At 42.6% G+C, this 25428-nt stretch overlaps 1 protein-coding gene across 1 annotated transcript; it reads left to right on the top strand.

Moving 5' to 3' along the window:
* The first annotated feature begins 23617 nt into the window (after positions 1–23617).
* On the top strand, positions 23618–25025 carry LOC147462029 (uncharacterized). Its single transcript, XM_086502375.1, has 6 exons — positions 23618–23683; positions 23789–23829; positions 24178–24209; positions 24309–24327; positions 24593–24602; positions 24681–25025. Exons 1-6 carry the CDS (start codon positions 23618–23620, stop codon positions 25023–25025), a joined length of 513 nt encoding a protein of 170 aa, XP_086358501.1.
* Positions 25026–25428: the final 403 nt, after the last annotated feature.

Genomic DNA, 25428 nt, shown 5'->3' with positions numbered 1-25428 from the left:
TATGGGCTCATTGCACCATGGTATTGGCTCCCATGATGTCATTCTTTGCACAGAAGGCTAAATTTATGCTGGAGACATCCTACGCGTAGGATGTCTTTTTCATCAAAATGACATGAAACTTGTTCTGTGGGTTGTCCTTGGCCTATGGAACATGGCCCTATTCTTGGATTTGAGTTTGGACAAGATTTGATGCTTGTAAGGCTCTGTGAGGTGTTTTTGGGCTCAAAAAGTGTATCTTGAGGGTGTTGGGGGTCAAAAATGATTAAAATGGCTTCAAACGTGATATATGGGCTCCTCATGATGAGGTGATTGGATCTGGAATGACAAATCATCCCTTGCATGTCAAAAAATTCAAATAGACATCCTACGCGTAGGATGTCTATTTCATCATTTTTTCTCCTTGACCACATAGATTGTTTGTTGATGTCTTGGTGAATGTGCTGTGCAAGTTTCATGGGATTTGGACAAGATTTGATAGGTCTATGGCCCATTATTGCCTCTATGCCCTAACTTTGTGTTTTTCCATGCATATGAGGTCAAATTTGGTCCAAATGTGATGAAACTTGGTGGATAGCTTGTAAATGTCATTCAAAACATGTGTAGGATGAGAAATGTTGGAGTTTGTGCCAAAAAGTGTCCTTGAGACATCCTATGCGTAGGAGACAGTAGGATGTCTCCTGGTGATTTTTTCATTGCTGGTGCTCCCAGTGCTTGCCCTTGGTCCCCCTAAGTCCCTTTTGAGCCTACATTCAACCCAAAAGTCAAATGGATAGAGACTAACTCCCTATGTGGACTTTAGAGCCTCCGAGCCGTTTTCTAACTTTTGGAGTGCTTTTTGGAGATGAAATTTCTTGATGTTGGTCTCCATAGCTTCCCGATCCCTTGGGGATCCTTGCCGTATGGTTTTTGTCGACTTTCGCTTCACCGGAGCTCCATTTGGCAATTTGTTGCTCTAGAAGCACCCGTGGTTGCGTTTACATACCGTTGATGATTTGTGGTGGTCTACCACCATAGGACTTGGTTGTTGATGGTCTAGGAAAGCCGCTCGTGAAGTTTGGTGGCAAACGGGCTTGCGGTTTGGCCGCAAGTGCAATTTAACGCTTTCTGTGTCTGATGCCGTTTTTGAAGTTTAGTTCGGCTTCGGGTCACTTTTTGGTCATGCAGGTCATATAAACTTGTCGAGCATGTCGAGATGCTCCTACCCATGAATTTTGGTAGAATTTGGTCGCCGTTTCACTGATTTTCCATTTGGTGGCCTCTTGCGGGTTTCTGGGAATTAGGGTTTTTCCCGATGGTTTCCTACTGCCTTTGGCCATCCAGGACTGGTCTCATAGACTAGGGTAAGCTGTCGATGAAGTTTTTTTGCTTTCCGGTTAGCCGTTAGGCCGCTGTCTCTACTTATAGGTCTCTACCGCCCGCTTTGTGTGTGACCCCTACGCTAGTTTTCGCGACATAATGACAAACATACGCAAAAAGCTCAAGGTGGTGAGCCTACCTCTCATGTCTGGAACTCGTCGAGTAGTCGTACGCGTCGTAGAAGCTGCTAGAAGGTCGATCCGCTCTAGGTGGCAGAAGCTCTCTCCACAAAGTCAATAGTGTGAATGAGTTAAAAATGGGGTGAAAATTTCTTATAATGGAGGTCCCCAAACCACTTTTCATGAAATTCGACATGTGCTTCTATCTTCTTGCGAGATGCGGTTTAGGCTCAAAAATTTCTTGATTTGGACTCTATTTGCTCTGTTTACCAGAAATTTGGTGTTTCGGTCAAAACATGGCGAAAACACGCTTTCCGCTCCAGTCTCATAATTGCACCCTCACTGTACCATAGGTTGTCCTATAGTCACTGATCATCCCCATATTTTTTTTTTCATTACAACTGTTTTTCACCTGCTTTTTTGTATGTTTGAAGTTTTTCTTCTGAAAATTAGCAAAATTAAAAGGAAAATAGCAAATCAAACCTTGAAAATCCCCAAAATTCATAATAAATCACAACATCACCGCAACACATTATATACACTCACATGCAATTTTTATGGCCGAATTTCTCCGTTTTACCAATATTTTGCCTGAAAAATGGCTATTTCTACTTATATACACACACCTAGGGGCTTGATTTGGCGTTTGGCCCCATATACCTATAGTTTCATGCTATATAAGGGCATATGTACTTGGGTTACTCCAAAAAAATTCGCAATCAAACAACAACCCTTAAAATAGTCGAAAACCGTGCCCTTTTTTGTTGTTTCTGTTATTGGTTCCGCATTTTGAGAGTGCCTCTAGAATGCCTCCCCCCCTCCTAGCCGGAGTCCTCCCGGACAACAAGGTATCGCCTCGGAGTCACTGCCGTGCATAGGTTGAAAAAGTTGTGCTAATGTCCGGCCGATTAATGTGGCCCTACTTTATGCATACACTATGACATTCGGAGCACATTACCGCTCAGATAGACGCACAAAAACAAAGGAAAAGTTGAAGGCAAAAAATCTCGGGAGCGGTAATGTTGGAGTCAATAAGCGCGGTAATGGTCCTTCAGCAATCGTTGCGGTAATACCCCCGGCTAAATTTCCGCAATTATATCCGCAGATTTTACCGCAATTATTACCGCGACGATTACCGCACCCGGAGTATTTTTATACAAAAAGCAGATGACCATCTGGATGGTAGGACCCATCCAAATGGTCATTTGCCTTTTTTTTTCCTATACATTTAATAAATAAAAAACAACAATTTCATTCCACCAAAACTTTGGACCAAAATCAAATGTTTAATTATATTGGAGAAACTGTTCAAAAACAACAATTTCATTGCACCAACCAAATTCAAATGTTTAATTATATTGGAGAAACTGTTCATTACAAAATTGCCCAAATAGGCGATGCATGGCGGCTATACAATTGTGGCCAAAAGAACACTTGGGCCAAAATCAAGTGTTTAATTATATTGGATATTACAAAATTGCCCAAATACGCGATACATGGGGGCTATGCAACTATGGCGAAAAGAAGACGCGCGCGCGGGCCCAAAACACTTGGAGGATTGAGCTACTCGGATCCTGGGACCTCCCGAGTGACTCCTTGACTTTGGAAAAGAAAAAAACAAAAAAACCTTTAGTTAATACAAATGGATACATAAAGCTGCATGCAATGATTTTTAAAAAAAAGTTCACACTTGCAGGCTGTAGTGTACAACATGCATTTTCAAATTCTTCACGACTGATTTTATTGTTTGCATACAGCCAGCACCATGTCTGATATTCGGAGTGGCTCTCTCTGTATCTCTGGATCTCTCGGCTTGGACGGGTCATAGTAATATTTTGTTGTATATCAATTAAAAAATATCACAAACCTAACCTTATTACCACAAATTAAATCAATTCAAATGAAAAACCGCACACTCACAAATTTATCTTTCCATGCTGCTTTTCCGCCCGAGCCGTAATGCGTGGGCGTTTGCTGCGCCCTCGCCTCCACCTGCCGAGTGTGCGCCCTAGCACCTGTCGCTCTCTCGTCCTCCAGCTCGCCCTGGGCTTTCTCCCACTCCTCGTCGTGAATATTTCCAGGGCGATAGTTGTGACCCTCAGATTCAAATGTTTGCTTTGTTGCCCTCCGCACACTGGACTTCTTATTTTTCAAGAAATTCTTGATGTATTCCTCGAGCCACTGCCTGGAGAACTCTTCCACTTGCAGACTAGGGAACCGCATGAGCAATGTCATTAGGAGAAATATGAACCTTGCATGGGCCTTGTAAGGAATCCTAATTTTTAGGGATTAAGGCTAATGGTGTGCAGGGTTAAGGGGACAAGGGAATTCAAGAAGCTAGTTTTGAGTAGGTTTCTCTAGCCTTTTTTTTAGACACATGTAGGATGTGGACCTAGGAGGTCACCTTCTCTCTCTAGCTTTTTGAAAGTGAAGGGAGTAAAGAGGTGTGGCCACATCATCAAAAACGTGGATCACCAAGAGCCAAAATTTATTTTTTTTTTAAAAAAAAGTTATTTTTACTTATTTTTGACTTAAAACTCCCCCCCAACATATATCCATATCAAAAAAGTATTTTTTGACATTTTTTTTAAACTTACAAGCACTAAAAGTCCAATTTTTTTAAAAAAAACTCCCCCGAAAAAAAAAAACCTTTCTTCTCTCTTCCTCCTTCCTCCTTTCTCTGTCTCCTCTCCCTCCCTGCCCCTTCTCTCCTCCTCCTCCCCTCTCTCCCTCTCCCCCACTGTCCCCTTCTCTCCTCCCATGTTCCTCCCTCTCCCTCCCTGCCCCCTTCTCTCCTCCTTCTCCACTCTCTCTCTCTCTCCCCCACTACCCCCTTGTCTTCTCCCATGTTCCTCTCTCTCCCTCCCCCCTCTCTCTTTTCATCCTTTGCTTCCTCATGCAACAACTACCATGGTGCTCAAGGACATCACAAATCGTATGCATACATATTTGCTTGTTCGCAACTTTTGCACCGAAGGCCGCACGTGAGGGTGAGCAGAGGTCATCCCAGGAACGTCGTACCACCAGTGAGATGAATGTTGATGATTCTTCAATATCTTGCCAATACCATCACATATTTGAATAAAACACCCCTTTCTGCAATGTAACAATATACTTATTACTTTTGATTGTGTTCTTCTTATCATAAACTTTGAAGTCTAAGGTGTTGCCTCTACTTGTTTTGTAGTGCTTGGCACAAAGGTTGCTTTTATGCACAAATAGTGAAAGACTGCAGGTTAGAGAGGCCAAGTGTCACCACTTTTCCTCTAAAACAGTCTTCTTCGTTACATCTTGCAGGTAGGTGCTTCAAATCCATGCTTATTAGGGGTGGTAATCTCATCCTAATGTATATTTTTGTATTGTTTATTCCCAGCTAGATAGAAATACTTGCAAATTTGTACAACATATACTTAACAAGTGTCTTCATTATATAGCTTGCAAATGTTGAATTCATACATGTTTTTGTTACAAGGTGACCTCTTGCTATGCTAGTTGAGTGGCGTTGTTTGCAAGAATGGCTCAAGGAACTGGCATAACATGAAGCTTTTACAGTGGCACAAAGCTCTCCTCAGCAGCAATGTGGCTCCCACTACACCAAAAATCATTATGCTGACATGAAGAGATCTCTAGTAGGACAATGCAAAAACTTTTCATCAACAGCAACACACTCTTTCCTAACATGAGGGCACTCTTTCCTAACATGAGGGCACTGCTACCAAAGATATTTTTATGTGATAGGTCACCCCAGTAGCATACCATATCATGGAATGGATGTAAGAACTATGACCGTACTACTCCTTGAAAAGTGTTCACAGATGTATGTTTATCAAAGTTAATGAGAAGAAATTTGGACTTTTTTGTTTGTTGATGTGTAAGAGCACTCTAGGTCTACCATATTTTAGATTGTTTGATAAGTTAAATAAAATTTGTAGTCATTTAAAGTGTAAGTTTGTTTTTGTTTGGTAAGATTGTACATGAGAAGACATAATAAAGTATAAGAGATCTTGACGGAATAAGCCTTGATTAGATTCCTACCATGCACTTGTGACACCAGACCTCTCCTTAAACCTTTTGATTTCTATCATTGTGGGAAGTCTAAGGGTGGTCTATTTTCAAATTTTTAGCAATAACTTTTTTTTAAAGGAAATTTTGGTTATTTTAAAGTTTGTACACAGTTTAGGAGTTCATTTTGATTGTTTTCCTTCAGTTTCAATTTCTGATCGAGGGCACTCCTTGGAAGCCACTTTTGAAGGTGTTAGGGTGAGATTTTAAAAAAGTTTCGTATGTAGGAAATGCAATCCTTAACATAATAAAAAACATTGGTTCTCTGAGTATTTTCAGATTCCATGGTTTTAATGCCCGTTCGAGCCCGTAGATTAAGGAAAAAGTAAGAAATGTCTGTTTTACATCATTTTTTAAGAAATTGCCATTTTGCACGTTGATTTTTGGAAAATCCGAGTAGGATATGATTTGTTTGCACCACACGATGGTCGAAGAGTGCGACGAGATGAACAAATTTATGTGAAACAAGCCCATACAGATTCGGAGCCAATTGAACACTAGAAGCTCTTGAAAACAGCCTAGAAGCTCTTGAAACCACTTGAATTATGACCATGCATAAAAATAAATCTTGTACTTGTCATTTTAGGGCCCCAGGGATCCTCAACATGAGGGGCCACAAGGGCGTGCAAATCAACCATCCAAAAATTTTGGATGGCTGATTTGCGCGCCCTTGTGGCCCCTCATGTTGAGGGTCCCTGGGGCCCTAAAATGTTTTTTTTTTAATGCATAGCCATGAGATAGAATTGGGAAAATTAATGTATTCATAGCAAACTCCCCCTCCCCCCCCCCCCCCCCCCCCCCCAATAACAAATAGCTAAACATTGTATCATGCCATGCATTAAAAAAAGCTTGTACTTGTCATTTCAGGGGCCCACGGACCCTCAACAAGAGGGGCCACAAGGGCGCGCAAAAATGGACAGTTTGCGCGCCCTTGTGGCCCCTCTTGTTGAGGGTCCCTGGGCCCCTAAAATGACAAGTACAAGCTTTTTTTAATGCATGTCCATGAGATAGAACTAGGCAGTTTAATGTGTTCATAGCAACCCCCCCCCCCCCCCCCCCCCCCCCAAATGGCAGGTACCTAAACCTTGTATCATGCTTATCAACCATTTTTTACTTCCTTGTGTCCATCCCCTGTTCTTGGAAATATCTTGGTCCCTATTTGTGCCTGGATGGGCATTCTACACGCCGTTGTGGTCCCTCTTGTTGAGGGTCCCTGGGGCTTCAAAATGACAAATAGGAGCTTTGTTTTAATGTATGGCAATGAGATAGAGTTGTAGTGTTTGATGTCCGGAGTATTCACTATGTCAAATTTTCCTATATCATGTGCGTTCACCACAATGGATTGAAAGTAGCCCTTATAGGCCTTACCTACACATGTTTCTGTAACTTTACAAGAACATAAATTCCCTTCTGTTGAACACATGTGCTATGTTACATGTACTTTAGTGAACTCCCAAGGTCAAAGACCTCACAAATTTTGTGCACTCAGAACATTTAGCACTAGAAATCAACCAAACAAGGAGCCAATTTTTACTTTCTTGTGTTCACCTCATGTTCTTGGGAATGTTTTGGTTAAGCCATTTCTTTGGTATTTAAAACCACATGTGACCCCTATTGTTATAGTATCCGACCAAAGGTTTCTTGATTAGCAGTTATATAGGTTCGAGTGATACATATCTTCTATGTTAACAATGCATGTATCTATAATTTATGTTTACACTTTCTCTATCCAAATGAGCTACATAGTAAAAATCAAATCCGCAATTCAACAATTAAGTTCACAAGGTGATAGCTATTGGTATTATCTTTAGCAATACCAAATAAATAGCTACCAATAGCGAATGAATAGGGATATTTAAGAAGATTTGATACCAAAAACTTGTCAACACTACTCAAAAAGGTGGAAACTCAAAGGCTTTATAATATATATGATGAAACAAGAATCAATAATAAGTCACCCCTATATATCTACACCTCCATCTCAAGTTTTCATTTCTCTAAGTCAAGCTTGGCATAGGCATAGTATGGAAACAATAACATTTTGGAAAGCAAGAATTTAGCTTTCTCAACTTTTGAAATGTTGCTATTGATATATATTCAACATCCCCAAATGAGGACATCTTGACAAAGGTGATGATCCACTTAATAAGAATAACCATTAGTGATTAAACTAAAATCAAAATATTGCATGAATTTCTTCATGGTGGAATGATTAAGACTTGAAACTTCAAACATCTTACAGGCAAATCAGAATATCCAAAAAAATCAACAATATTTCTCAAATCTGTATGAAACTCCAGTAATCTAAATAAAATACTCTCACTCATTGCGACACTATTTAACAAAAAGAAATATTTATATTGCATTTATAGAAGAATCCAGCCTCATAAAAATAATTACAAATGGAGACAATGTTGTTGCTGTTAGGCTTCTCTTACAAGTATTTGTCTTTCTCATTTAGAGATTCATATACACGAGTAATTGTGTGTCTATGACACTAAGGAAGATAGTAGTACTATAGGGATGGCTTTTCTAAGAGCTCCTAGAGAGTACCTATTGGTTCAAGATTCTACAAAAATCCTACTATTCTTATCAAAATATTTTAACACGGTAGTGAAAGGTTCCTCACGGAACAAAAATAGGGTGATTTCCATCTCTGCACATGGTTGCTTACTCATGTCCTCTCAAAACAAGTTGACTCTGTAAGTAAACAACAGATTATATGAGCACAAAGTTATAAAGTACAAAATGATATCATTCTAATAATCTAATGACAACTATACAAAGAATAAATTATAAGAAAAATCTTTGATGACTCTCCATAGATAACACAACTTACTTACATTGTGAGACTCAATCACATGCTACAAAACTATAGATGGCGCACCAAAGCCATCAACAAAATAGCACCACCCAATGTTATGAGGTGTGAAGCCTAAACATTGAAAGCCATAAAGAGGTCAATTCCCTCCAGCATGATAAACTTAAAGATGGAGATGATCTTAAGCTCTGAATGTAAGCTACAAGGGTAGTTTTCTCACCATTCTATCTTTATGTTGGAGATGAATCCTTGCAATGCCCATGCACTATTCACACCTCGTGTTCTTGTGGTATGCAAGTCATGTGAGTTGATGCTTTTTCCACCTTCGGGAGTAGAGGTTTCCATGTAGTGCGAGTGAATGAAACAATAAAAGAGGTTGTGTGCTTTTGTGACGCTGTTAGCGATGGAAATACACTGGGTTTTTATAACCCCCGGCGTCGCTAAAACCGTCGCTACGAGCATCGCTACAAGAGCGTTGCTATAGGCGTCGCTATATAGCGACGGTCATAGCGACGGTTATAGCGACGTTTACACAGAAGACTATAGCGACGCTACAGAGCCATAAATAGCGACGGTTATAGCGACGCCCGAGAGAATTTTTTTTGGTGACAGGGCATTGAATGCCCTGCCACCCATCAACCATATTGTACTTGATTCACTTTTTAAAAAAAGTGCAAGGGTAGATAATAGACCCAAAATAGTCACCCACAAGATGCATTGTTTGCAAAATTGACAAGTGTAAAATTGACAATTGTACACATCATAGGCAAAATGAATTGATTGAAAAATGTAATAATGACAATTGTACAACATCATAGGCATAAAGAATTGATTGGCAAAAGGAACTGCAGTGACAAATGTAATAATATACATGGTTCAAAAAGACGTATAAAATCCGTCTCATGATACATAAGCTATAAGAAACCCTAAGCTAATGCTATCTAGCTACGACTAAACTGACGTCGTCTAGTTAGACGTCTCATCGCGTCCAAGCGGCGTATCTGTCGGATTCTGCAAAAAAAGACAATAAGTCAGCTTTCAGTAAGTATAAACATATAACGACATTTATAAAACAATACAAAAAATAGAAAAGAGTAAACCTTAATACTAACCATGCCGCCGCGAGAACTGAGAATGTCCATCAGGGCGTTTAAGCTCTTCCTGCCTGCGTACTCGCGCTCGTACGGTGTGGGATCACGTCCTGTCATCGACCACTGTCAAAACATACAGAGATTTCATTATGTTAGAATTAAAAAACTCATAAACCCTAAACTATCGAACATAAAGAGCAATGCGAAAACACTTACAAAATCGGCCTCAAATGATGCCCATCCACCGCTCCCCAAGTGGTGCGAGCTCCCTGCCTCTACTCGCGCACTGGCTGCAACCTTTTGTTGCTTCCACTTGTCGGGATTCTCGCGCGCTGCTTTCTTCGCATTCTTCCAATCTTCTTTGGCCAGCCAATCTGGCCTGTTCCACCCATTCTTGATTGCTTTTTGCACTTCGGAACGCTTGTGTTTGCAGTATTCGCGCATTCGAATCTTCATCAGGTCTTCATTGAAGCGTTGATCCCGTGTTGGAAAGGGAAACTCATCATGAAGTATGATGATGACACTGTTTTTTAAATCACTTGGTACTTCACTCCATTTGTTTAGTATGTAGTGTCTAAACAGCTGAGAGCAAAGACCACGCATGCGCGAGATCACCTTCTTGCCGTCATCATCCATGATGATGCCGCCACTGAAGTCGACGGAGTAAGGCAAGCCCTCTGGCCGGTGACGCGTGAACCTGGGTGTCCCGGCAGGGGTCTCTAGCGGCGTGTCGATGGGGGTACGGACGTCAGGTGTCTCCACCGGCGTCTAGGCCCCGAAGCGAGGAGTGTCGAGTGGGGTGGCTCCTGGCGGAGTAGGTAGAGGTGTGTAGCTACTAGGAACAGTCAACCGTGCAAAACCTGGCGTAGATGGCGATGCTGTGGCTGGTGTGGGGGCGGGCAAAGAAGGGGAGGGTAAAGAGCCTCGTCGAACACGAGGCGGTGTGGAGGCATCGGCGGCGGAATCCCCACAACAACCGCCACCGCCACCACTAGAGCGCCGGTGTCTAGACGAGTGTGAAGATCGTCTCGTCGACGCCGAAGCTTCGGAGCGCGCCAAATGCTCCGAAAGAGAGGGAGATGCGGATGGAGTAGAAACGCGCGATGATGCGCCAGAGCGATGACGCTCCACGTACCACTGTCTCTTTTGCGGTGACAAAGAAGAAAGAAACTCCTCATCATCCATACCTGCATTAAACACACGAATATTTAAACTTAATATTGGATGAATAGAGTAGACAATGACGCAAAGACCATTAAATACAATGACGTAATGACGCATATAAATACAATGACGCAATGAATTGAGTGATAGAAGAGGCAAGTCGAAAACTTAGAATTTTCAATCAAAAGATGTGAGCGCGAGTAGAAAAGAGCGTTATACACCATGGAAGGTACTTAGAGAGCCAGAGCTTTTACAACACGGAGCAAAATTGTTCAAATACAATATTTGTTGCTTTAAGAGATCTCTCTCTCATCCTCGCATAACTCAGCATAACTTCCTATATCTATATAGAGCTCTCCATTTAAACACATATCCTCTGTTTCATTTTGTAGCTCCTCTGCATGCACCCCATATAGAGTAGTAGCATCTTGATGCTCGTCTGGCACCACCGCAGCGGCTTCTGATTGAGCATCTTCTCTGATCTCCTCCATTGATGCCGTTGTGATTGGCACATGGTAGCCTTCATACGTCCTTGCACTACGAGGGGCTACCTCTATGAAGTACCACCAGTTTGATGTAGACTTTGTAGGATGAAATATTACCTGCCTGAGCCACATAACTTACATGAGAGCTTTCAAGCACATAACTTGTAAAAGGGGGATGTTAACTATTTACATACTTACTTGTTCACAATGCTCTGGTATTACGAAAGTGTCTCTTAGGTCAGTCCATTTCTTAGTAGAATCCACCTCAAGAAAACCAGACTCTCCTCTATGCACAGTAGCGTTGCGACCCTCCATGATTATCTTGAACCATTGCACGTCGAACAAGTCGACAAAAAATCCTCTGTAATCGATCCTCAAAATCTCTTGCAGCGTGCCGAAGTAAGTGAGTTCCGCCACCACAGGATTTGCATCAGAGGAACGTCGTCGACTGGACTCTTCAAATTTTGCCATGATTCCACAATCTTGAGTAAAACGCTTTTTGTCGATCCGTTCCACCCTAAAATGTCGACCTTTACACCATGTTGCTGTGTATCACTTATACTACAACGAACAAAGATTATGAGTGGCCGTTCAAACGTTTAGAAATAAAGTCACTAGCATGTCGTACATTGCAAACTTACCTTGGTCGTGCAACCCCGAGAGTACTCCTACTCTTCCTCAGTCACTTCGTCACCGCATTGTTGTGCGCTTTTCAATTGGTTGTGCAACCATCTTAAGCTCATGAAGGTTGGTAGGCTCTCCAGACCCGTCGGATAGTGCATCGATGGTTGTCTTCCCCATCTCCACTTGATTCGTACCCTTTGTCGCTCTTGCTTTGCATCCTCATATTGTGAAATCCACTTTTGCATCACTGGATTTTGAAGCATGCAAAATCGGTTGATTTTAGCCTCTAGATCTTCCGTCATCTTCTTCTCAACACCGAGATTGCACATGACAATCCCAGATATGCGCTCATCATCTATGGTTCGCCATAGCGTGTCCCGGGCTTTATCAAATCCATCTAGCCACTCTCCAATGTACACTAGGGACTCTGATACCAACCAACCTTCTGCCATGCTACCCTCCGGACGTGCCTTTTGACGCACATATCCCTTAAGCGTTTTCATGAAACGTTCTAAGAAGAACATCCATCTGGAATGAACTGTGCCAGCTATTTCCACCTCATCAACTATGTGAACAAGAAGATGCACTTGAATGGTTAGCATGGTAGTAGGAAAATGTTTCTCAAACATGCACACAAGCTCCGCAACATTTAGTTTGGCGAATGGTATGGAGTCTACGTTGATCTCCTTTTGTGAGATCCATTGCACCAGCTTTGCAAGTTTGTAGATTGTGTTACGGATGTCGAGAGACAAACATCCCTCAATGGCAACCGGTAAAATAAACTATAAAGTATGTGCAGCAATGATATTAAAGTCCACATTTTATGCAATGATATTAAAGTCGAGTATGAACGTACCTGACACATTTTATGCCAATCGTGTGACTTCAGACCGGTAAGCTTTCCGTCTTTAGTAAAACACGTTCGGAGCGAGTGCATTACGCCAGTGGGGGTCCGCAAAGATCGAATGGTCTCTTTTACTTTGCGTTCTTGGGCTCCTGTGAAAATCCATGGTGCTTTAGGGAGTTTTATCGATCCATCAGACGCTGTTTGCGGCCAATATTGCTCCATGCGATCCACATTTCTAAGGTCAACTCTGGCTCCCAAAGTATCTTTCTTGCCGGTCAGATGGTCCCATAGTAGATTACCCACATTCTTGAATATGTGCATTGGATCGAGCAAGTGATTGATCATGAGTCGGGGCCAGTATGGTAACTCGTACCATAGAGATAGTCTCTTCATCCCTGGAGGCAATCCGTCATCGCACATCTCCTTCTTCTCTAACCATGGTTGTGCAGACATCCTTGGTGGCTCTCTTCCCAAAAAGCCGTCGCGTAACACATGATTCTCTGGAAGATACGCTTGATGACCTTCGTAGATTTGCTTCTTCAGTGAGGGCGCCCTACGTGCATTCAGTCTAGGTCCACATGTGACACATGCTCTGTATCCGCTTGTTTGAAGCCCTGCATGTATACACATGATAATAGATCAACTATGGGAAAAAACAGGATTTACAATGTCTGAGTGAGGAGTGTCAATAGATCACCTGAGAATTCTGTTAGCCCGGGATAGTCATGCATGGTCCACATTAGAATGCCTCTGATCAAAGCATTCCGTCGTCCTGTGTGTCGGATCATATCCACCACCTCTATGCCAATCCACAATTGTTGTAGCTCTTCCAATAGTGGACGAAGATACACATCCATATTCTCCACTTTATATCGCCCTGGCACAATCAAGCTTAGCCATAGGTGCCCCTTCTTCGTAGTCAACCACGGGGGAATGTTGTAGTTGACGATGACAACGGGCCATACACTGTAAGATGTTGATCTTTGACCAAATGGATTTACGCCATCCATAGCCAGGCCTAAGCGCAAATTTCGAGCTTCCCTGGCAAAATCCGACCATGTTCCATCTATATGTTTCCAGGCTGCGCAATCTGCAGGAATTCGTAGCACACCATCCGAAGATTTATTCTCCTCATGCCATGATGCTAGGGCGGCCATGGACTTACATTCGAAGAAATGCTTGATGCAAGGAAGCAGAGGAAAATGTCACAAAACCTTTTGTGGAATTTTTGTCCCGTGGAGATCTACTCGATATCTTTCGGAATCACATTTCGGACACTTCTCCATGTCTATGTATTCCCCTCTGAAAAGAATGCAGTCATTAGGACAAGCGTGGATAGAATTGTAATCCATCCCCAAGTTTCGCAAAATCTTTCTTGCTTCATCTCGGGAATCTGGCATCACATTGTCAGCTGGTAGTATGTGCTCTTTAAGCAATCTACACAACATAAAAATACGATACAGTCGTGTAAAAATCTATCAGATCATTATACATTTAGAGTTTTATTAAAGTAAACTAGTTGTAATAGATCACCTGCATGTTGAGAAGAACCAGGAGTGCTTTCAATCTAGACATACGTGCTCCATTATACAATGGCGTATCGGCTTCACTTTTCATATCATCATAGATAAGCCTTTGTGAATCCATGATCGTCTCGATCATTTCATCAATCTCGGGCTCAAACATTGCCTCGTTGGGAATGTGCTCTGCATGATCATCCCCCGAGCTGTCAGAGGCTACATCTTGTGGCCTCACATATGCTGCTTGACCAAAGCGCCTGCGAACACGTCTATTGGGTTGCAAGATTGCTGCTTGTTGGCCAGCGTCAGAGTCCGACGAGTTATAATTGGCAACAACTCGATCTATAATAGATGGATCGAACTCGCCAAATTTGCGAACGTGCTGCAAAGAAACACGTCTTGTCCGTCGCACAGCATGCTTGCATTGATTACAAGGACATAAGACCCTCGTTGAGAGATAGGTGTTTCGGTTGGACGGTCCCACATCCTCGTCACTACTCATAATGAGGATAAAAATCTTATAACCTGGACAACAAATTTAATATTCTATTGGCATTCTCTCTCTTCTCTCTCTCTCTCTCTCTCTCTCTCTCTCTCTCTCTCTCTCTTTACCTCACATTCTCTAGTCATGTCCAATCCCCGCACACCTCGGTCTAGAGGTGCACGGAGATCAGAACCACCGGGTTATAATCTCGTCTTTATTGGTCAATACCTATATTTGTGGGTACAAGAAATCTACAGACCCACGTCTACATGATACTGCATGTAGTGGACAAAACCCCTTTGCCTCTTCTCTAGCTGTAGCACTTCACAGCATCTTAACATCTTTTCACAGTAGATCTTTTCACTGTTCATCTAACTCTAAACCCTAAACCGTAAGTAATTCTTGTGTGGACTCGATCTAACGTAAATAAGCGTAAATCTAACTAAAAATAAACCTAAATCTAATTTAACGTAAGTCTACATCTAACCTAATCTTTAACGTCTTTTGGGATAGTTTCCTACGACGTTAAAACTCTCTTCTTCTTGTGTGTGTGTGTGTGTGTGTGTGTGTGTGTGTGTGGGTAAACCTAAATAAACCTAAGTCTAATCTAATATAACATAAATCTAAATCTAACGTAAATTATGTTATATTAAAAACAAAGAACTAAACTAACAGGGATTATAAGAACCTTAAAACTGATTTAACACATAATTTTTCACATAACTCGGCAAGAGTTGGCATTCTCATCACTAAAGATGTGAGAGTTAACTTCCGGCGGTGACACTGCCTCATCTCCATCCACATCTGATGACAGCAATTGGCCCTTTAGACCGTTCTTGCTCTTGTTACTAACTTTGAAGTTGCAGTTGAATGACTAGAGGTTGTCTAGATGGTCATTGTGTCGGGGATGTAGTGACTCTTGCCGCCCTGAAGATCCACCTTCTTCCCGATCTTCTAAATACATTTCACCAGTACTTTTGGATCGACGGAGCCCACCATGAGTGAAGGTAGCAATACCCTATATTCCATTGAGGGCTTTCTTCACCCGCTTCATGCAGGCATCGCAGTCTATGGAGACCTAAATCTAATATAATATAACGTAAATCTAAATCTAGCATAAATAAACGTAAATCTAATTAAAAATAAACCTAAATCTAATCTAATTTAACTTAAATAAACCTAAATCTAACTTAACGTAAGTCTACATCTAACCTAATCTTTAACATCTTTTAGGATAGTTTCCTACGACGTTATAACTCTCTTCTTCTTGTGTGTGTGTGCGTGTGTGGATGTGTGTGCCAATAAAAAGAGATAAATGGTATAACCTTTCTATCACCCATGCCGAGTATGATAGATTGGTTATGCCATTTCCCTCTTGAATAATAGGTCTTGAGTTCAAATCCTCGTCGGCTAGATCTTTAGGTCTTTTAATTTTAATTAGTTTCCTACGACGTTAAATTAGTTTCTCTCTCTTTCTCTCTCAATGTGTGTGCGTTTTTTGGATCGTATGCATGTTTTCTCTCTCTTTTCCTCTCTCAATGTGTGCGTTTTTTTGTTTATGCATGTTCTCTCTCTCTCTTTTCCTCTCTCAATGCGTGCGTTTTTTGTTTATGCATGCTCTCTCTCTCTTTTCCTCTCTCAATGTGTGTGTGCATTCTTTGTTTATGTATGTGTGTGTGCGTTTTTGTTTATGTTTGTACTCTCTCTCTCTCTCTCTCTCTCTCTCTCTCTCTCTCTCTCTCTCTCTCTCAAAAACACTATGTGTGTATGTTGTGGTGTGTGAGAGAGAGAGAGAGGGAGAGAGAAAGAGGGGAAGGGAACATGAGAGTGAGGAGAGGGAAGGAGCATACCTGGCTCTCCTTCCTCTCCTCGTGTGTGTGTGTGTGTTTGTGTGTGTGTGTGTGTGTGTGAGAAGAAAGAGAGAGAGAGAGAGAGAGAGAGAGAGAGAGGGAGAGCGTTACCTGCTCCTTGCTTGAGGGCGCCGAAAAACTCAGATCTGAGATCTGAGTTTTTGGGGCGCTCTGTTATTTTTTTAGCCCAGTCGGCGTCGCTATGAGCGTCGCAAATTTCCAATCTTTGGAAATTTGCGACGCTCATAGCAACGCCGGGATTATTTTTTTTTGAGCGTCGCTGTGTGAGCGTCGCTAATATGAATAGCCTCTTGTAGTGAAAGTAGAAGGAGGAGAATCTTGTTTCATGCTGTAATGGAGGTGAGAGAAGGTAGAGGAGCTAGCTTGGTGTGGAACTATGTGGTGGGCAAGGGGAAGAGATGGGGGAGAAGCTTGCTTGGTGCTACAATGGAGATGGGAGAAAGCTAGTAAAGAGATAATGTTGGACTATAGGGGGCATGTGGTTGTTGCAGCCATGGAGAGCTTGAAAATGATTTTTAGAGAGAGAAAATCACTTTTAGCTATAGAATAGGTTTGGAAAAGACTTTGGAGGGTGGAAAATGATGTTTTGAATATTTTTGAAAAAATTTAATTTTTTGAAATTTTTTAGTGCACGTATTTTACTTTTGGAGGTCAAAATACTTTTTTGACCATGAAATAGGTTAGGGGACCTTTTAAAGAGGGAAAACTTGAAATTTGAAATTTTTAAAAAATTAAAATTTTTAGTGTATTTTTAAATCCGGCCAAAAAGTGGGGGAAAAAAGGTCAAAGTGGTCCCCACGCCCCCCCCCTCCCTTTCCCCTACCACCTCCCTTACCTTCTCACTAGGTAAGAGGACCATAAGAGGTGTAAGGCTACCTTGTCCCCCTACTTTTTTGAGGGTATAGACTATGTCTACCACCCTCTTCCTATTGGCCTGCCTCTAATTAATATTAATCCCAAAGGCCCCTAGAGGGTTCATATTTTTCCTAATGGTGAATGTACGTCACGTCGGCTGGGTCCTGATCTTTGAAAGATTTAAAGAAATCTTGGTATGTCGAGTGATCAGCTAGTTATAGTGCCCTCGAATGTCCTCCCCAAGAGAACCTAGATCCACCTTCCCCCCACGATGTATATAATAGTAGTAACCCACGGGAGCCGACCCACGAGCGTCCGAGGCGGGCGCATCGCGGTCCTCATCTTCATGTTGAGCTCCAAGGGGTGAGCGAGGAGGTCGGGGTGTAAGAGGAGGTGAATCTGTAGCACTTCCCCCTCCACCACCAAAGCAACATGAGCCACTACCTCGACGAGAGCGTGAGCCACCACTACGGGAAGAGCGTTGGCTACCCGAAGAGCGCTGGCCAGAGCCCGAACCGCTGGGTGGTATAGGCGACGGATAACTCGACAGTGCGGGCGTGGATCGCTGCGAATGCAAGGTGGAGGGAGCTACGGGTGACGGGAAAGTAGAGGGTAAGGTTGAGGGAGGCCCACTGGGAGGCACACTCTCCACGATCGGAGTGCCGGCTCCCGGCTCCCGGCGTCGCAAGCGGTGAGAGACCATAGGCAGCCAACTGTGCTTGTGTGTACCGCCCTCGAAGACTCTGCTGCGAGGATAGCCACTCTGCCTGGGCGCGGTATGCCCTCTCGAGGTCGGGGTCATGTACTGCATCTCGAAACCATCGAAAGCCGAAGGTGGATTGTGACTGGTGGGAGGAAGACTGCGAGTAGTAAGCATCACAAGCGTCCTCGTAAGAGAGGCCCTCGATGAGAAAGTCCTCTATGGATCGATAGCCAGGCGTGGAAGAGAATTCCATATCCTACAATTTCACAAAAAAACAGGGACCCTAATTAACATTGGATTCTAGTCAAAGTGAGATTCTTTATTGCATAGGATTCCTCCTTGCATACGATTCCTTTTATCTCCTATTTAAGAAATGGTTTATGTGCTTATTTTTTTTGCATCCATTTAGATGAAAGTGTGTGTGCTTCTAATTAATCTATTGTTTGTGTGCGTTAGTGTGTGGCAAAGAAATTAATCTAGTGTGTGTGTGTTGGACCTTAATCTACCGTTGGGCTTCTCGGTGACCATTGGCGTCTCAATCAACTTCATCGCACACCCACGTGGAGGTATGTTTTGGTATATTGTTAATGTTAATGGAGGTATGTTTTGGTATACTAATGCATGCCTAAGCACACACTAATGCAAGCGTTAGTGTGTGCTTGTAACGCATGCACACACTAATGCTTGCATTAGTGTGTGCTTGTGCACTAATTAGTGTGTGAAAACACACCAATGCATGCACACACACCCTAATGCAAGCATTAGGGTGTGTGTGCATGCATTGGTGTGTTTTCACACACTAATTAGTGCTTGTGCATTAGGGTGTGTGTGCATGCATTGGTGTGTTTTCACACACTAATTAGTGCTTGTGCATTAGGGTGTGTGTGCATGCATTGGTGTGTTTTCACACACTAATTAGTGCACAAGCACACACTAATGCAAGCATTAGTGTGTGCAATTTTTTCACACACCAATGCTCACAATAATAGTATGTGAAAACACAATAATTAGTGCACAAGCACACACTAATGCTTGCATTAGTGTGTGCTAGAGAGGTATGCACACACTAACGCTTGCATTAGTGTGTGCCTGAGCACAAATTAGTGTGTGGAAACACACTAATGCATGCACACTAATGCTTGCATTGCATTAGTGTGTGTGTGTGTAATACATGCATTGTGCCTAAAATAGTGTGTGAAAACACACTAATTAGTGCACAAACACACACTAATGCAAGCATGTGTGTGTGCTAGAGAGGTATGCACACACTAACGCTTGCATTAGTGTGTGCTTGGGCACAAATTAGTGTGTGGTAACACACTAATGCATGCACACACTAATGCTTGCATTAGTGTGTGATTGTGCACTAATTCGTGTGTTTGCACACACTAATTTGTGCACAATCACACACTAATGCTTGCATTAGTGTGTGTGTGTGTGTATAATACATGCATTGTTCCTAAAATAGTGTGTGAAAACACACTAATTAGTGCACAAGCACACACTAATGCAAGCATGTGTGTGTGCTAGAGAGGTATGCACACATTAACGCTTGCATTGGTGTGTGCTTGGGCACAAATTAGTGTGTGGAAACACACTAATTCATGCACACACTAATGCTTGCATTAGTGTGTGTGATTGTGCCTAAAATAGTGTGTGAAAACACACTAATTAGTGCACAAGCACACACTAACGCTTGCATTAGTGTGTGCTAGAGAGATATGAACACACTAACGCTTGCATTAGTGTGTGCTTGGGCACAAATTAATGTGTGGAAACACACTAATGCAAGCATTAGTGTGTGATTGTGCACAAATTAGTCTGTGAAAACACACTAATGTATGCACACACTAATGCACAAATTAGTGTGTGTATGTGTGTATAATGCATGCATTGTGCACAAAATAGTGTGTGAAAACACACTAATTTGTGCACAATCACACACTAATGCAAGCATTAGTGTGTGTATAATGCATGCACATACTACTAATGCTTGCATTAGTGTGTGCTTGAACACAAATTAGTGTGTAAAAACTAACTAATGCGTGTGTGTATAATGCATGCACACACTAATTCATGCACAAGCACACCCTAACGCAAGCATTCAAGCATTAGTGTGTGCTTGTAACTCATGCACGCACTAATGCGGGCATTAGTGTGTGATTGTGCACAAAATAGTGTGTTTTCACACACTATTTTGTGCACAATCACACATTAATGCCCGCATTAGTGTGTGTATAATGCATGCACGCACTAATGCGGGCATTAGTGTGTGAATGTGCACAAAATAGTGTGTTTTCACACACTATTTTGTGCACAATCACACACTAATGCCCGCATTAGTGCGTGCATCATTCCACACAATATTTTGTGTACAATCACACACTAATGCCCGCATTAGTGCGTGCATGCATTATACACACACTAATGCAGGCATTAATGTGTGATTGTGCACAAAATTGTGTGTGTGTGTGTGTGTGTGTGTGTGTGTGCGTGTGTGTGCATGTTAGTGCATGTGTGTGTATGCATTGTGTGTATGTATGTGTTTGTGTGTGTGTGTAGAAGAACGAGAAGAAAGAGAGAGAGTTTGAGCACTTACATTCGTGACCTTGGTCTCGTGGAAATGGTGGGGATGAAGATAAAGAGAGTAATAGAGGTCAGAGATGGAGATGGAGAGGGAGAAGGAGAGGGAGCTTGGAGATGGAGAGGGAAACAGGCCCGCGCAGAAGAGGAGGCCGATTTTGAAATTTTGGCATTCAATTTCGCGGGGGCACGCAGGTGCTCCCTTTATATAAAAAAATCTTCTTGAAATATTACCGCGAGTATTATCGCAATTATTACCGCGAAAATCTATGACAAGACATTAAGGTTACGCCGACTGACTGCATGACCTATTGTACCCACTACCCTCTATCTTTAATGAGTGTCAGTCATGTCAGAACAAACATTCTTGATTTTTCATATTCTTATTTAATTTTTTCTTATTTAGTGTGTGGTCGTGTGTGCACGACGATTGGGATGACGTGGGTCCGCCGGTTGGCGCGGAACGAACTCGATGGTTAGTGGAGCGATTACCATGTCCATGTACGCGATGTAAGCGTGCAATTGCACGGCTTCGACGTATATGCTTGGCTCACATGGATGATTATGGGCTATGGGACGATCCGAGAAAACGCGCTCAAATGGAAACTAGCGATCCGAGGGTTTTGGCATCCATTGATGTCGCTCCCCATTGGAGTGTGATCGGGGGTGGAGGTGGGAGAAGGACGGAAGAGTGATTGTGCCAGGAAGCTGTCATGGGAGGGGGGTCACACCCACCGTCCGATGTGGGTGGGTCCACAGGAGCGCATGCGCATCCTACATCCACCACATCTGGGGATCCCCACCACCCCGCCCCACATGGAGGTGGAGGAAGATCATTTGCACAATATGGTTGAGGATATTCTTGCATGTGAGGCGGAGAATGAGTGTGAGCCTGAGTGTGCATGTGAAGAAGCTGCCCAAAAAACAAAAGATTCATTGCTAGAGGCAGCACACACCGCTCTTTACGAGGGATGCTCCTACTCCATATTACGAGCGTCTCTTGAGATCTTGAATATTCAAGCAATGTTTGGATGGAGCAATGCAGGGGTCGATGCACTATTGAGGTACGTTTAAGTGTAATAAGTGTTAGTTGTGAGTTTTTTTCGTGGTTATATGCAATAACGAGTGTTCTTTAATTATGTCATAGGCTATTAGGCAAGATGATTCCTAAAGGCAATCATCTTCCAGAAAATCGAAGGAAGGCACGACAGGTGGTGACAGGTCTTGGGATGGACTATGATCACATACATGCATGTGTTAATGATTGCGTGCTATTCCGCAATCAACATGCAGGCCTTGATGCTTGCCCCGAGTGTGGAGAATCAAGGTACAAAGAGGGAATTCAAGGAACCACAATACCTCGCAAGATTCTTCGTCATTTCCCCCTCATTCCCCGCATCAAGCATATGTTCAGCACCAAAGGAACAAGCGAGATTCTTACATGGCAAATGACAAATCGCTCCACCGATGGGGTTATGAGAGTGCCGGCTGACTCGCCAGCATGGCAACACATTGAGCAGCCATGGCCGGAGTTTAGAGAAGAGCCTCATCACTTGAGGCTTGGTCTCGCTAGTGATGGGGTAAACCCATTTGGGCATCGGTCTACCTCATGGAGTACTTGGCCAGTGGTTGTTGTGAGCTACAACATTCCACCATGGCAGTCAACCAAGAAGGGGAACATTTTGATCTCTCTTCTAGTCCCAGGAAAACACAAGGTGAAGAACATGGATGTATATTTAGCACCTTTGATTGAAGAGCTTCAAGAGCTATGGAACGGCATAGATGTTTTTGATGTATCAAGACCACTTCGTGATCGGCGCACAATGATCAAGTGCATTCTCATGTCGACCATGCATGATTACCCCGGGCTTGGAGAGATTTCTGGTAAGCTTTTTCTTTGTGACGCTCTTTAATGTCTTTGCATTGGTCACTTATATGCGGTTATGTCTTTTGTTTTTGTAGGACTATCGACATCTGGACATAGGGCATGCCCAACTTGTGGACCCTCACTCATGACAGAGAGACCCGCTCTACTGGGTAAGGTGATCTACCCCAATAACCATCGCTTCTTTCCACCCACACATCCATCTTATGATCAACCGTGAAATGGGATGGAGCCACTCCATTGGACCATGGCCGATTGGGCAAGACATTGGAACGAGCATCACAGCACATTGCCTCCTCCCAATGATCCACCTAGGGGTATGTCTAGGTACTCTATTTTCTTATCACTACCCTATTGGGCTTCATTAAAAATCCAACACCTATTGGATCCAATGCATGTGTTCAAAAATGTTGGCCAAGCTATATGGTATCACATAGTAGGCAAGAAAGATTCATTGGGGGCTAGAGAGGACATGAGGGCCATAAGGAGGCTCCCTCCTTCGGCCACACCTCGCATGGGGCCTCGGGGAAAGATGGTTCTTCCAAAGGCACCTTGGATTCTATCAAGGGTGGATCAAGAGCGGATGAAACAAGTCATTGCATCCATCCGTACTCCAACAGGTTATATGCGTTCGCTCAAGGGTGCCTTCACTAAAACTAAGAAAGTAGGATCCACACAACTGTATGGGCTCAAATCCCATGATTGGCACAAGATTCTTCAGGTAATGTGTGTGTGTGTATGTGTGTGTGTGTGTATGTGGTTTAGGGTTCTGGATACTAAAAAGTCTTTTTGTTTATGCAATAGTTTGTGCTTCCAATTAGCATTAGTGGATTTGCAGACATGAAGGTAAAGACTGCAATATTCAAGGTGGGAGAAGTTGTCAGGTATAGAACATATGATCCTCCCTCCTAAACTTTACTTTGAAAACTAACTTTACTATGAAGATTATGAAGGGTTTTTTGGTTATAGGTTTGTGAGTTCCAAAGAAATCGAAGTTTCAGCCATTCCAACAGCTCGACTTCTAGCGATTGAAGCAACTTGTGCTATTGAGAATGCATTCCCACGTTCTATCCTTGTTAGACAAGTTCACCTATTGCTCCATCTTGTTGAGGAGATAGCCATTTGTGGTGTGGTTCACTCAAGGTGGATGTTCTTTCTTGAGAGGTTCCTAAAGACCTTGAAAGACTTTGTAAGGCTACGATCACAACCAGAGGTATTCATCGATCTTAAGCGTTAAACCTTATTAGGATTGGGTTGTATTCACAACGCATTTTATTAGTTACTTTAATCACTAATGGTTTCATGTACATGTGTTCAGGCAAGCATGGCAGAGGGTTGGATTGTACAAGAGGCTTTTGTGTATGTCTCTCAATATCTTTTCACAATAGATCCATCATTGCCTCGTTTAAAGACGGGGGAAGAGGATCCAAAAAAACACGCAAACATTCCAAGTGGGAAAGGTTATCTCTTGATTTTGGATAGGGAATTTCAAGCCATAGTCAACAACCATTGTCTACTCAATGCTCCCATCATGGGCAAATGGGTGGATATGTATGTGGAGGTGCGTACAACGAGAGAAAGGGAGAGGGAAGCATGGAAGAGGTCACGTGGCGGTAGGCAAGCACCTCCCTTTCCTAAAGAGCTTGCCAAATACCCTGATCTAATTCCGGTTGAGTGGATACACAATGCCACTCAAGGCACAAGGAGAATGGGAGTACGCGCGAGGATGTCTACCAAGGGTAATATACTCAATGTGTTTCATGTGTGTGTGTGTGTGTGTGTATGTGTTTCACCTCTCTCTCTCTCTCTCTCTCATCTATCTTGATTGGTTTTTGTAGGCCTTGTGGTCCGAAGGACGTCATTTTCGAACCCGCAAGATAGATGAGCGTCGAACCACTCATGATAGTGGAGTTATGGGCAACTTTGACACGACAACAGAAGAGGTGAGGGAATGTGGAACAATAGAGAGGTTAATCAAAGTGGACTTCAAAACATTTCACAAATATCTCTTTGACTGCCGATGGTTTGCGGGTGAGGTTAAGAGACATGAGAATGGACTCTATATGGTAGATTCCGGGCAATTTCATCGCGGGAAGACCGACAAATTGGTGCAACCTAGTAGTTGTGAGCAGGTAAAGTGCAACTCACTAAAACATTATATGATACATACAAAACTACATTCATGTTGGTGTTTGCTCTATGACCTACAGGTGTTTTATGTGCCTTGTATGTATCAAAGACGACTATGGTATGTTATTCCAGGCACACCACGGAGCATATCTATCTTTGCAGATACGAACATAGAGACTTCGGCAGATCCCACCATACCATCTCAAGAAGACACCAATGACGATGATGCAATTGAGGTCGAGGAGAACCAACCATTCCCAATAACCAACCATAGTGAGGAGGAGGACGAGGATGGAGAGGATGATGATGATTCAATAGGAGAGGCTATAGAGGATGAATCAATAGATTTATTTGTTGATTTAGCTACCATGGGGTTAGACATGGATGTAAGCACTTGTGGAGATCTCTTGGAGGATGAAAATTAATAAATATCTTTTGGATTTTGACTTCTTTCTCTACTTATGTTGTGCAAAAGGGCTATTTGTTTATGAACGCAAGACAATACAATTTTGATCATCATTCGCTTGCCATTTCCATATGAATGCATAGTTGACATAAGATTTTGAGGTGGAAACAAAATATTTTTGTTTATAGAATCTCATGGAGTACAAATGAGTAGAGTAGGAGAATCATACCAATAGATGAGGCAAGCAAAGAGAAGAGAGGTACTAAAAATCCCAATGAGAATGGGATTTCTTACACTCCGTGCAAAAAGGGGTGACACAATACAATTTTGATCATAGTTCGCTTGCCATTTTCATATGAATACATAGTTGACATAAGATTTTGAAGTGGAAACAAAATATTTATTGATATAGAATCTCATGG

This window comes from Adiantum capillus-veneris, chromosome 3 (genome assembly GCF_014529385.1).
Source record: "Adiantum capillus-veneris isolate H3 chromosome 3, ASM1452938v2, whole genome shotgun sequence".
In the NCBI taxonomy this organism is placed as follows: Eukaryota; Viridiplantae; Streptophyta; class Polypodiopsida; order Polypodiales; family Pteridaceae; genus Adiantum; species Adiantum capillus-veneris.
Note: the sequence above shows the minus strand (reverse complement) of the source record. Positions and strands in the feature narration are given on the sequence as shown.